Genomic DNA, 14,354 nt, shown 5'->3' with positions numbered 1-14,354 from the left:
ACTCACAGGAAAAAGAAATAAGGAAGAAAACTGAACAGACAGTGAAAAAACCAACACATTTCTAGAAAGACATGCTGTATCATAAATACTAGTATCACATGCTAATATTTCATAAATGCCCAAGGACTCTTACACAAAAATACTCACTTACTGGTCAATCCAGGTAATTCTATACTCAAGACATTGATGATACCTACTGAGTGAATTTCTACAGTATTTTCCTTCTTGAAAATAGTGCTTATTAACTAATGTGACATTAATATATTCAAACAAGATAACTAACAATGACCTAAAAAGAAATAGTAATGCCTTTTTCAAGATGCAGTTTAAGTTAGAGTGATTCAAAGGACAGTCTATAAACCAAATCTGACACACCCAGTTTTTAATCCTCACCTGAAGGGCTGATTTTTTTGCTACAGTACACGTCATGCTAATTAAGGGAACTTTACAGGTGAGCTAAACTGTACACCATGTGTCTTGTTTCAGTCTCTCAAAAAAGGGGTAAATATAAAATAAAAGATATCCATCACTAAGTCAAGGAGATATCAGAGACCTGTTTCTGGCTACTTTAAATATTACAAGGTTACAACTTGACTTTGAGAGAAGCGTACAAGGTAAAATTTCTTAGAATGCAGAAACTTGTTTTCTTCCATGTATTTTACCTTGAAAATATTTCCTTCAGGATCCATGGTCTCACAAATAGCGCTGGAAGTGTGTTTCATAATGTATCTCCCTGCTTGTTTCTTATCTTCCTTGCTGATGGAATCATAAACTTCATGAGAATAAATTGCTGAGCAATCTTCATCAATGAAAAGAAAGCCTCCCTTGCTGGGTAAAACCTATAACAGCAAAAAGGGAAGAAATTCAATCATCAAAGGTGAAAACTTTAATGTGAAGGTACCATGAAAATGAAGAACAGGTACAAATCAAGAGGACAGCTTTCAGACGTTTAATACTGAATCATCTACTTTAGCAGAATCAAAGGAGAGAAAGAAGGTTGATGAGGTCCAAGAAGTAGGCTGATCTTAGTGTCTGTAATATTTAACTTCAGGAAATTTAAGACTGTGATTTAAGTATGCTGTATAGTTGTGAGTAAATACCTAATCATTGGCAGAGTATGAAAGGGATGGAATCATATGATTTGAGAAGACTGTAGAGAAGGGAATTAAAATAGTTAAGATAAGAGCTACTAATGGCATGGAATTTGCAACACAACAGATAGAATTTCACTGTCACAAATTAAAAATAATTCCCACCTGATATGTTCCCTGTGGCTTTGCTAGAACAGATGTCCCATCTCCAAACACGGTACGACAGGTACCATCCTCACAATTTGTTATCACAGTAGCAAACTCAGGATTCTCTACTCGCATACCTTTGACCTTCTTTGTGGTAGCTTCTGAGGGTTCATCTAAGAATTAATATAGAACAATGAGTGAGACAGGAGCACATGAATCATGGAAATGTCTTAGGATTCAATTTGTTTTTCCTCTTGTAGAGTTGGATCTTTATCTCCTCAGTGCAAGACCTTCATAAACTTCATAGCATCTTTTATCACATATTTTTATGTTATGTAAAACAATACACAACCATTGAAGTTCTGGGCTGTGAATTCAATATAGGAAAACCCAACAGCAAAAAATATCTGTTACCATCTGTAGCTGGTCAGGAAAGTACACTCTAATGTATCAAGGATATTTGTAACATACAAGCTGGATCATTGAAGTTCTTTGCGCCTGTAACACAAATTCTAAAATGTGAAGAAATTCCTATTCAGCAGCACAAATCTTGGAAAACATACCAAACAGATATGTTAACCTAGTCATTGCCTTTCCATTGAGGAGTCAGATCAGTTCAAGATTTTTTTGGCTTTTAAAATCCCACAGGGAGATGTTCCTGAACATTTCCTGCTAACTCAATAATGGCCTTTTCCTACACTGTGTTTGAACAATCCAGACACTCACACAGTAAATGTCCCCTTCATTTTAATTAAGGAGGACAGACTTGTGTAGCAAATGAAGCAGGTGTACAGAATACAACACCAGCCAGAAGAAACACCTTTAGCCCCACTTATTTCAGGCAAATATAATTCTACTTTTCTAGGCATGACATATTCCACAGCCATATTCAGATATTCAGTATCTCCAAGGTTGGTAAGTCCATGGCTTCACTGAGGAATAAAAGGATGCTCTGGTCCTTACATATGTCTTCAGTTAGGAGGTATATAAGCTCAAATCAGCTTGCTTGTTATTATTAGGGCAATGAACATGGCAGAACTCCAGCACTGAAATCTTCTGGTGAAGAAGGACCATATAGGTATGAAAGAAGTAAATTTAATTACTTGCAACAATATAATCTTTGCACAGAATATACTGCTGAAAGAAAGCAGACAAACTAAGCCTAGACTACACTAGTGGATCTGTTATCTAGGTTACTAGTATTTATTTTGACAATTTTCTCCTTCACAAGATATACCAAGTGCAAGGAAACTAAGTGCTCCTCATTTGATATTACCTGTTTCCACACTACCTTCTGGTGCAAAATGATCTTTACATTTTTCATAAAGAGTTGTGATCCTGGTACCATCAGCATGCTCTACTACTCTGCTACCATCTGCCTTCTCAACAATTATCACTTCATCTTCTCGTACAGTCATAATCTGAAAGAATGAAAGAACACTCGTTTATATTGGCACTGTGGTACTCGTGACAGCAGCAACAGTATAAGGCATCAGGACTGAAGCCCTGAAGAAGCTTGATTGCCACATCTTCATCTGCTTCAGAGACAGAGGAATCACATTTTCTCCAAAAGCTAAAGCTTTTGCATTTCTAACAGCGCTATAACACAACCTGTAGGATGTTTTCAAAGAACAAATCCTACCACTTATGTGTTGGCAGCCCCCTCTCTTAGCTTATATTCAGTGCTACAGTAACACAAAAGTAGTAATACCGTTCCATCCGATGGGTCTGTGGCCTGATACATTAAGAGTGGCTTCAGATCCATTCTTGTTGCACCCTCAGTGCCCACTTGAATGCCTAGTGGAGTTGTTGTTATCCAGGTTCCTGCCTTGGGTTGCTTAGAATTGTCCACATCCTGAACAGTATTTTCAGACTCCTCATCCTTGGGTAATGCAGTGTTCTTGTCACTGCGTTTTCCTGCAGAAACAAAAACTTCTGTATCAGGCTTAACGTTCTCTAAGGCAAAAGACAAAACCAGCAAAGTGCAGAGTTTGTGAAAATAGATTTTGACAGAATTGCAAGAAGAACTATTTAACAGGCTAGAAGAAAGTTACAACTCCTGCTACTCAAAGGTATACTCCTGAACTAACCTTATCTAATGTGCTTCCTTACAGAAATAGTAAATAGCATGCTAATGCCATCAATCCTACGGTGCATCAGAAGAAATGGGCGAAGATCTCATAATGAAAGGAAGTTGGAGATGTCTTATTAAGAATGTTATAGAGAACTCATATCCCATATTCAGGAAAAATAACTTAGACTAAGTGTATGCAAAAGACAAGAGCATAGTCCAGAGAGCAGACTAAAAGACTTACAGCAAATACCTAGCAAAAACCAAACCAAAACAAAAAAAACCCCAAACAAATAAAAAACAACAACAAAAAACCCCACAAAACCCCCCAAACAAACAACCAACCAACCAAAAAAAACCAACAAAACCAAGCCCAAAAAACCCCAAATAAACAAAAAACCAGCCTGAAACCAAAAAGATATTAAAATCTTCACTACAAATTTGTCAAGAATAAGTAGAGAAGAGGAAAGGTGGGGAAGGTGAGAAAGTGATCATAAATAAAGGGCAAGGAATAAAGGGCATACACTGGTCACAGATACTGAGAATTCATATTAGAAAATGGTTTGTCAGAGTCATTCTCAAACCTTTTTCCAGTTATCTTAAGGAACATCTTAAGAAAAAGGATTGGACTTGATTGTCTTCAGCAGCAATTTTTATTCATGTATTACAAATAAATTGTAAGTTAATATGACAGATCATAATTATTCTTTGTACTAAGTAATACTGACAGTGATCTTGGTGTGAAGTAAACATTTGTTTGGTTCTTTCTCAGTGAAACAAAATACAGTAAGAATGGCTATATTACCAACCACAAGTCCATACAACCAATTGATAATGAGCAATAGTAGGAGTCTTGGAATACACACAATGAGAAAGAAAAATGTGTCCTCTGTGAGAGGACACTATTGTAGTTACCAGAATTTCTTTTAAAAGACTTTGTATTCAATCACTCTGATACTAATGAAGTTCTTACACAACTTTTTACCTATTAGAGTCCTACCATGTTATAGGAAAAGGAAATTTGGAGTAGGAGAGAAGTGATTTCGTCTAAAGGTGACAGCAGTGTGCAGCAGCTGAGTACAGACAAAATTGCATTTTCACACTGGCAGAATTTTCAGACTAAAGAAATATGCTCTTTATTAAGTATCATCAGCCCTACTAACTTTATATCTGTCCAAAACACAAAAAAAGTTACCTTTCTTAGTGCTGTTCTCAGGTTGAAGCTCTGCTTCTGGTATGGGTTGTATGTTCTCTGGAATTGCAGGTGGTGGTAGGACAGGACCAGAATCAGGACTCCTACTCACTGTGCCATCAGCAAACAGGATCTACAGAAATCAAGGACATACTAGAGGTTAAAATCAATTCAAACACCACTAGAAAGTCTTCAAAGAATGTGTCACAAATGCGATAGTCACTAGAATACTGTGGGTGATGGAGAGGAAAAAAAGTAAAAACTCTCAGAATGAATACAAGAAATAAAGAAGCTATCTTAAAGAGAATGAATAGAACAGACTATTTCAGGAAGGGATCTACAATGATCACCTGGTTCAACCGCCTGACCACTTCAGGGCTGACCAAGATAAAACATCTTGTCAAGGGCGTTGTCCAAATGTCTCTTAGGCACTGACAGCCTTGGACATCAACCACCTCTCTAGCAAACCTGTTCCAGTATGTGGCCACCCACTCGATAAAGAAATGCTTTCGTATGTGTGGTTCAAATATACCTTTGTGCTCCTTTGAGCCATTCCTATGCATCCTGTCAATGGATCCCAGTGATGGGGAAGATCTGTGCTAATTTCTTAGCAAACATCTATGAGTGAAGCTATGGGTGTTAACATCTTTGAAATGGGTCTGAATGTCTCTCCCAACTGCAAGTAGCAAATTTGTTACAGAGCCCAGCCAGTCTGACTCCTGAAACAGACAAGTAGCTCTGCACCTGAACTTTGGGGTAAAGTGACAGGTTCGGGGTGGGATATGTGGTAGGCAGTTCAGGAAAGCTGTACCTTCCTAGTACCTCAGCCAATGGGGAAAATAAGAATGCAACTTGTCGCCAGGACTTTAGGATAAAAGGGGCTGCGTCCTCCGAAATCCCGAGAGAGGAAACCTCGTGGGCAGGTGCTGCAGTGGTCTCTCTCCCTTTATTTGAATAAAGTTATAGGACTCCTCTGTCTCCTTTTTGGACATAAACCTCTGGCATGGTGGATTAATTTTCCTGACACCAGGAAGAAGGGATCAGCACCTGCCTCGGTACTTCTCTTGTCAGGGAGCTGCAGAGAGGAAGGAGGTTGACCCTCAGCTTCTGTCTCTCCAAAGCAGAGAAGCACAGAGTCCTCAGCCTCTCCTGTCTGTCACACCTGCCAGCCCTGCCACCAGCTTTGCTGTCCTCCTCACATTCAAGGACCTTCAAGCCTTTAAACTGTGAGGCTCAGAACTGCTGCCAGCACTTCAGTGAGGTCACACCAACTCTGAGCACAGCAGGATGATCCCCCCTTCTGATGGGCTCTGCTGCTGTGTTTGATGCACCCCAGGACAGTTTTTGCCCTCTGGGCTGCCCGGGCACACCCTGCTGACTCTCACTGAGCTGCTGCCCACCAGCACCCTCAGGGCCCTCCCTGCAGGGCTCTCCAGACACTCCTCTCCCAGTTTATACTTGTGCCTGGCAGTACTCTGTCCCACGTGTAGGATCCAAGTGGGTTTTGTTAAATTTCATCCCATTAGTCATTGCTAGAAGGAGTGCTATTTGCTGCGGTTTATGGATGTAATAAATAGGGACTCTAATAATAAAAAGGCATTATAAAAATAAACAGTACAGATTATTTTTTGACTAAATGGTCATAGGTTAATGATTTTTTATTTGTAGCAGTGATAATGCATCTGTGCTGATGTATTGATCCGTACAGAGGTATTTCACATGCCTAGGACTGCTGTTAATTTTTTAGCCATGATGATATTTAAAAGGAAGTTTTGGTTATTTATCTAATTATAGCTGGTTTCTGTGATGCATTACACTCAGCTTATTGGTGTGTATGTTTTCTGTGTGTCAGATAAAGTCTAGAATTACTCTAATCATTCCTGAATTTATAAACACAGTACAAAGTAGAAAAGAAATGGACAACATAAAGAAACAATTCTTGAAATTGTTAGTGTAAGGAATTAAATATTTCCTCTTTTTTGAGTGCTTATAATGTGCAATGCTTTTTTGTGATGATTCATAGACATTAAGGTAATATTAAGAAGGACACACTCATAATTTGCTTACACAATGTCTGCTATAAAGTCATGCTAGGCATATAAGGTCTACATTTTTCTATCAGGAAACAGCATGTTGAGAATGTACAGACATACAGCAGCTAGTTTCCCTGCATATTTCTGAAATGGATCTGTCTCTCAGAAATTCTGGCTAAATGGTTTAACATCTAATGCAATGAATAAATGTAAACCTAGGCATTGTGGTCTACTTAGACAGGAGAAAGAAATTCAGGAAATGAGGAATTATTTTGACAGTTTCTGAGTCAAATTAGATGACTCATCTTTTCATCTGTTTGCTAGCTACAAGGAAAACCTTAGAGTTTAAAAAAAGAAGTTGCTTGTAGATTGATTACAGTATTTGCAAAGATAGCCTATAGCATCTAAACTCTACCAGAATTCTAGGCAACAAAGATATGTGTAAAAAAAACCAGATATGTAGGAATATAAAGACTTTTTTTCCCTGAAAATTTAGGATACATAAAGGTGTCTGCAGGACTGAAGAACAGCTCATGTCTTTTCTGGATCCCCTGGATGACTGTTTAAAATAAAAAAATAAAAAAAAGGATGCTTTCATATTGCCAAAAATACCCAAAACTGAACTAATCCAAATAATATTCAGCTATTTCATAATCACAAAGTTGCCTAAAATCCTCACATGCCTGAAATTGTCATACTTAAATCTCCCTAAGTTCTAACTCTGAACAAAGGCAAGAACATTTTAGTCTTGACACGGCTGCATAATTCAGTATTACTTAGCTCCTTCATCCACACACTGGACTCTTCTGTATCTCAGCAGACAAAAACAAATTTAAGGGCAATTGTCTAATTGAATTGTACTAAATTGTACTGCTTGCAATGAATTCTACTAAATATACCTGGGTAGATCCATCCATGAGGTACTTTATGACAGTTCCTTGTCTAGTGATGACTCTTGACACCTCTTGTTCTGTTTGCCTCGCTGGAGGTGCATAAAGATGACAGTTCTTTACCTTTTGGGGATAACTCTGTCTAACCAGAATTTCCACAGTGGGCTGCTTGGCCTGTTCTACTTTGGTGTCTTCAGGCTTTACTTCACCTTCTGTAACCTGCTGTTCCTCCTCTTCACTTTTCATAACCTCTTCCTCCTCTCCATTTTTCATAACCTCTTCCTCCTCTCCATCTGCTTTGGCCTCACTTTCCTCTACCACCTCTTTCTCCACTTCAGTGGTAGTGACTTCACCTTCCAAATCTGAAAATGAACTTTGAATTACTTAATACTGCCCAGCACACATTCAAACAGTGCTACACACCCAGCATCATGCTGTTGACAAAAGATATGCAACTTTAGGTAAGACTAACCCTCTGTGGCTGAATCTGAAATCCACAGAGTAAGGAACAGACTCTGATTTCAGAGAAAAATTCAAAACAGTCACCTACTCAGAAACTCTGCATCCTCTTGTGAAGGTGGCTGTCTTTCCAAATGAAAACAAAGGAAATTTGAAAATGGATTTATTATGGATGCTGAACTTTTGAAAGACTAACATCAGGTGAGAAGAATTCCCTAACTACCCATAAAGGTGAAAAAAAGCCCAACTTCGTTTCACCAAGTTTGAATTTGTATAGAAACCCAAGTTATATATTTTGTCTGCATGAGCAAGTAAATTTTTTTAGATTAAATGATGGCAGTGTTTTGAGTATGCTAATGGATATAATTATGGTACTTGTACTGAGAGACTCCATGTCTGTGATTGCTCTGTTCACCTCAACTATCCAGCATTTCAACTTACACTTCTTGCCAAACCATGTATGTTTGAAACTGCATATTCTTTACTTCGTACCAGATTAATCAGGGCACATTTACTGGGCTTTACAGATTTGTTGTACATAGGTATTAAATGACATCTGTAAATGATTGTTTTTAAAACTAACTAGATGACAACAAAATTCACATTTGTCGCCTCTAAAACCTAATGGCATGACTAAAAAACCCCAAGATTTACTACAGTTTACAACATGACAAGATGAACCTCATGCTGATTTTCAAAAACACTGGAAAAAAGAATTATTGCAGAAGGGTATGTAAAGCACAGAAGCTTAAGTATCTATATACCCCATCAGTCTTCTAAAGGAAATTCAATGATAAGAGCAGAAAAGCTTATTATGAGTATTTTCTACGTAGGTACTAGATGGCATAAATCAAAGAACTTCTGTGAAATAATGTCTGTTGAAACTGATTGCATCTTTTAGAAAAGCAACAAAAAATCTGATTGTAAAATATCTAGTGGCAAAGACTCCATCACAGCCTTGGTTAGTTTTGTAAATTATTCTTACTGTTGATGAGTGTAACATTCTTACCAAAATGAGTATAACTTAAATCTAGTATAAAGTCCTAGTTTTCAGCTTAATGTCCTGGAAAATTATAATACTTTTTTACACTGTGTTCAGAAACTATCACCAAAATTCTGTTTCCTTCCAGTCTCACACCCGTTATTAATTTGACTTTTACTTTGGTAATTGAGTTATGTGGCAAAATAAGCTCACCATAAGATACATCTTCTTATGCTTTAATCATTCTTGCCACTCTTCCCTGAATCTTTCAAAATAGTCCCATTTGGTCTTGTGGATTTAAGCACATATGCTTCCAAAGGAGCTGCAGATACAGGTGACATAACTATCTTCCTGTTACTCAAAATTCCTCAATATATATGCATTTATTTATTGATTTTGCTAATTTTTCTTTAGTATTCCAATCTACATGCACATTCAAATGATTATCCAACATGGCTCCCAAGGGCTTTTTAGGACTGCTGCTTCCTTGCCATCAAACTTTTATGTTCAACAGCTTGTGATATTATATATAACTTGTGTTTGGATAAAACCACATTATTCATGTTTTAAATACTATTAAATGTACACTATGACAAACATAGCATTCTGACCTGTTAAAAAAATCATTTACAACTAAACCCATCAACAAAGAAATAATTTTCTTCTGTAGTCTTAATTTCTCTTAAATTCCTTACTTTGCAGTGGCTCAGAAAAACCTGCAAGCCTTTCACCAAGGAAAGTTAATGCAAGTCCATTGGGACAGGAAACATTCAGACTTGGAAAAGCAGGAGTATCTGACATCTCTTGTGTTTGGGGTTCTTCCATTTCCGTCTACAGAATGAAACATGAATTAGATTTAATCCACATTTTAAAATAAAAAGGAGAAAATTAGACCACAGATTCCAGTTTCAACAATACATTTGCTTTTTAAAAAAGTGTTGTCTACCACTCATATTTAACATTTTCAGATTTTATGGATTCTAAAGTGGAAACATTAGGTTATTTTCTTTAATTATGCTATTTTCTTTCATTCACCTTGAAGAGCAAGCCCTCCTAACTTTATTCATTTTGCTGAGTCATTATGCTATCTTGTGCACAGTATTAAGATAAGAAGGGAATGTGAAGCAGAAGAGCATAAAATAATTTTTGAAGCTGCATATCAGTTATTTTACCTATAATCATTGAACACAAAAGAGCAGTAGAGCAGAACTTCAATCTGCTACAAATACAGCACTGACTCAAGAAAGGGGCAGGAAGGAATGTTTGGCAGTCAAAATGTGTAATCCTCTTTGCACTGCTATGCAGTGGAAACACTTCTGAAGACTAGAAAAGATGAGGCTGACCTAAGGAATGTCTGAAGGCCCTGGAATGTTTGTAAAAAATTACAACAATATACTCTTAAATGTCATCCCCTCAAAAACCTATGTAACGATGGACTACACTATGCCAGTAGTCATAAGATGAAAACAGTTTTGGGTTGCAGACAGAGGTAACAGAGAGAACTTGTCCTGGTATTTTCTCATATTCTTGCTTTTTAGGAATAGAAATTTAGTGGGGAAATGGCAAATATTTTATTACCTGTTTTTCCACCTCAAAGATACTGTGTATTTTACAGTTAATTTACGTAATATTACTGGGTTATTAAAGCTACTCTCAATACCCTACGACTGTAGTCACAGGATCATGAGGTAAAAGTCACAGGATAGGGCAGAAGTAACCCTCAGCTGTCACCTACTTCTCCCTGTCTAATGCTAAAAAGAATAATAAAGTATACCTTTATTGTTAGAGAAAAATTCTATTGTAACCTATTCTAAAAATTTGCAGGGCTGGAGGTTTCCTGGTAAGCTATTTCAACGCTTTACCTTGATTAACCTTATTGACATTTCCCCATTGATTGACCTGAATCACTGCTGCAGAAAATTAGTTTATTTCTGATTCTTTCTGCTGATGATATGGGCTCACATAAGAGATGCTAGTGTTCTTTTAGGTCTTTACAGCAGGCTATTATGTCTCAACTCAAAATCAAACAATAAAACCCAATTTTAAACCTTCCCTACTCTTTAAGTTTTCTAGACCTGTAATCTTTCTTCATGCTTTCCTTAAAACTCTCAGCATGGCCCATATTTTTCTTGCAGTGCAGTATCCATAATTGGACACAATACTCCAGGCGAGACTCTACCAGCCCTAAATGGAAAATAACTTCCCATATTTTGCAGGCTATACTCCTCTTTATTCACCTCGGTGAGGTCTTTGCCCTTCTCACAGGAAGATGGCATTGTTGACTTATGTATAGCTTGTGATCCTTGACAACTCTTAGACCTTCTATAGAACTGTCACTGACACAACTGTTATCCATTCTATAGATATATTCTGTTTATTTATATGTAATTTGTAGAACCTACCACTTATTCTTACTAAATGGCATCCTATTTTACAGACTGTGTCCACGTGAACTTGCCAAATCCAATTTGGATTCCAATCCTGTTCTCCAAAATACTTGCAGCCCCACACAGACTGGTGCTGTATGCACTAATATGGATACTCTCTATCCAAAGTAACTCTAAACCAAATATTTAAAAGCCTTCTGGCTTAGAAGTTAACCTGACAGATTTTTAATGATAGGGCTATTTTTCTATAGGGTTTGTTTGTGCTGCACAGTTGTTGTATGTTATGCTGAGTGCTGTTTGGCAACTCCCTACACCACTTTCCATGCTGAAATTAGGTAAGAAGCACTTTTTATGGATGTGCACAGAACCTGTGTTGCAACAACAGCCACAGTGTTACTTCAACCACTAGATACTACATACTTTTTCAGAGCAGAAATTCAGAATCTGCTTTCCAAAGATTTATTATTCTTTCCAAAGACCTGTATTGTGATAGAAGCGCTTCAGTTAAAGGCAACAGTAACTTCCTCAAATTGCTGGTCCCTGGCTTGTGATCAGCTGGAAAGACCACAATAGAGAGCAAGATTTTGCAAAACTGTTTTCACTAATTTGCTGGTTGGTTAGACTTTCGAATACGGGTTTTGGGAAGCACAAAAGATTTCTACTCGGTTAAACTAAAAGTTTAGCAATTCTTGTAATTGAGGTATTTGTAATCATAGAATTGTTTAGGTAGGAAGGCACCTTAAAGATCATAGCATTTCAACCCCCCTCCCACAGACAGGGACACCTTCCACTAGACCAGGTTGCTCAGAGCTCCATTCAGTGGGGCATTGAACACTTCCAGGGACTGGGCATCCACAGCTTCTCCGGGCAACCTGTGCCAGTGCTCCACCACCCTCACTGTAAAGAATGTCTCACTAATATCTAATCTAAACCTACCCTCTTTCAGTTTAAAGCCATTCCCCCTTGTCCTGTCACTACATGCCCTGGTAAAAACTCCTTCTCCAGCTCTCTTGTAGCCCCATTTAGGTACTGGAAGGTGCTCTAAGGTCTTCCAGAGCGTTATCTTCTCCAGGCTAAACAACCCCAACTGTTTCTGTTTGTCTTTGCTGGAGAGGGGCTCCAGCCCTCTGATCACCTGCAGTGTAATAGCTGTAACTGCAAAGCCAAAATTAACAAAAGTACGTGGGCCATGGCAGACACACTGCTTTACATCATGGAGTCATAAAGACTAAGTTCATCAACAGCTGCCAATATGGACATCTGAGAGCAAATGAAAGAGTCAAACATATCCTTAGCAGCATCACAAATTGTTGGGAATTTATAAAGACACTGTTCAAAGCCCTCTGAGAAGAATATATGTTTCTTTTACAGAAGTTCATACATTTAAATTTTTGTTTGTTTCTTTTAATTGAATAAAGTATCTTCTCTCAACTCTTCTTCTTTTTACTTTACCATGTCATCAGATGATGAAGGGGCTGATTTGCCACCATTTGCTTTTGCAGAAGACAGAAATTTTACTGATTTTCTTCTCTCGAACTTATCTCTTTTTCCCAGAGCTGGTGTAATGGGAGCTGGAATTATGGTCGGAAGATGAACAGAAGGGATGTTCAGAAATTTTTCTAAGGCAGCATGTGTTTCATCATCTAAGGAAGGCAAAAGCAATATTTTTAATGTACTTAAGTTTCATAAATGTAGATGCCCACATTTCATTTTTTAAAAAGATTTTTTAAAAAAATAAAATTTTACCTTAGAAATAATAACCTCAGTGGGGGAGTTTTATTTCAGATAGAAGGACTGAATATATAAGAATATTTAGAAAATCTTTCCATAGACTGGCAACTTATTAGCGCAAAAGACGTCTTGAAATTACTACTTCCAACAAGTTATCACTTGGTCATTACCACAGTAATAAGAAAATACAAATTTAAAATACTCTTTTACCTCCAGAATACTTAGAAGTGGAGATATTCTGAGTCTAGTACCTAGTAATTGATCACTGTGTTATGCTTTATCATGGGCTGATCCAGCACAGACTGACTCCAGTAATTTTGTACTGCATAGGCCTATTTTGCTATAATTATTCAGAAAGATTCTAATAATCCAAACTTGATAAGACTCCTGCAATTTTTAAAGCCAAGCATTAGGACAGCTTGCTAGGCATGTCAACAGGAAGTAGTCATGTTGCCTTTCAAAACAATTTCTTGAAAATAAATACAAACTTAGATTTTCTGTAATTATTTTAGCAAACTGAAACTTCTCTTTCATTCTAAAATTCTATGGAAATTTTATACACACATTCATATGTCTAGGACTTGGAGTTGTACTCTCATAATTTTGTCAAGACACAAAGAACAAGTACAGAGGTTCTATAGTACCCAGAATTAAAAGCCCTGCAGGTGCTCAAGCAGTACCAGATTCATAAAGAGAAAAGGAGACTATTTCTAACATAAACATAAGGTAATCTGAAATAACTTTTGATAATGCTGGAGAAAACAAAGAATAATTCAAAATCTGAAGAAATATTTAGATTTCCCCCCAAAATAAAAAAAGGCTGCATAAAAGTTGAATAACAGCTTGAGGCCTTTTGTGACCTTACCTTCCGTAAAAGGAAAATGAAATAGATAAAATGTGAAAAACAGTAAGAAAAATGGGAATTAGAGAGTTTCCAGAAAACTATTTCAGTACTACAGGGAAGAAAGGGTAATTTGCACGCAATTTAACTGATCAATGGAGAGAAACTACAGATTTCACGGGATACCATTCTGCATTAGGGATGGGTGGCATATGAGAATCATCCAAGAGAGTATTTCCTGTCAATTCTGAGCACTTGGGATACAAAGACACTTGGGAATTTGTCATAAGCAAATGATCATAGAAAAACTGCAAGAAGTCGAAGAATGCCAGTTAGCAGTGCTATAAAGCTCAACATGGCAAGGATTATTCTAACACAGAATAGGATGATTATGGTCAATGTGAAAAAGCCTAAACATCACAGCTGACATGTAAGTGTTTAATTAGACATGTCTCTCCTTTATGACAAAAACAAGTTTTTGCAGTCCACTATTGTGAATGCTCTCTTGGCCCAAGTTTAAAGAAGTTTTT

The 14,354-nt window shown here is 37.3% G+C and overlaps 1 protein-coding gene across 1 annotated transcript in view; it reads right to left on the bottom strand.

Annotated features, from left to right (window-relative positions):
- Positions 1-14,354, bottom strand: part of SPAG17 (sperm associated antigen 17) — a 91,376-nt gene that overhangs the window by 18,225 nt on the left and 58,797 nt on the right. Inside the window, exons 24-31 of the mRNA XM_085069744.1 lie at positions 12,705-12,895; positions 9,561-9,696; positions 7,434-7,786; positions 4,505-4,634; positions 2,950-3,155; positions 2,515-2,659; positions 1,257-1,411; positions 663-839 (exon numbers count right to left, since the gene is read on the bottom strand). Of these exons, the coding sequence (XP_084925870.1) occupies positions 663-839; positions 1,257-1,411; positions 2,515-2,659; positions 2,950-3,155; positions 4,505-4,634; positions 7,434-7,786; positions 9,561-9,696; positions 12,705-12,895 (1,493 nt within the window). The remainder of the gene's footprint in view (positions 1-662; positions 840-1,256; positions 1,412-2,514; positions 2,660-2,949; positions 3,156-4,504; positions 4,635-7,433; positions 7,787-9,560; positions 9,697-12,704; positions 12,896-14,354) is intronic.

The sequence above is a fragment of the Lichenostomus cassidix genome, chromosome 1 (assembly GCF_008360975.1).
Source record: "Lichenostomus cassidix isolate B80296 chromosome 1, HeHo_3.0, whole genome shotgun sequence".
Classification (NCBI taxonomy): Eukaryota; Metazoa; Chordata; class Aves; order Passeriformes; family Meliphagidae; genus Lichenostomus; species Lichenostomus cassidix.
The sequence above is the reverse complement of the archived record's forward strand: the minus strand, read 5'-3'. Positions and strand labels throughout refer to the sequence as shown.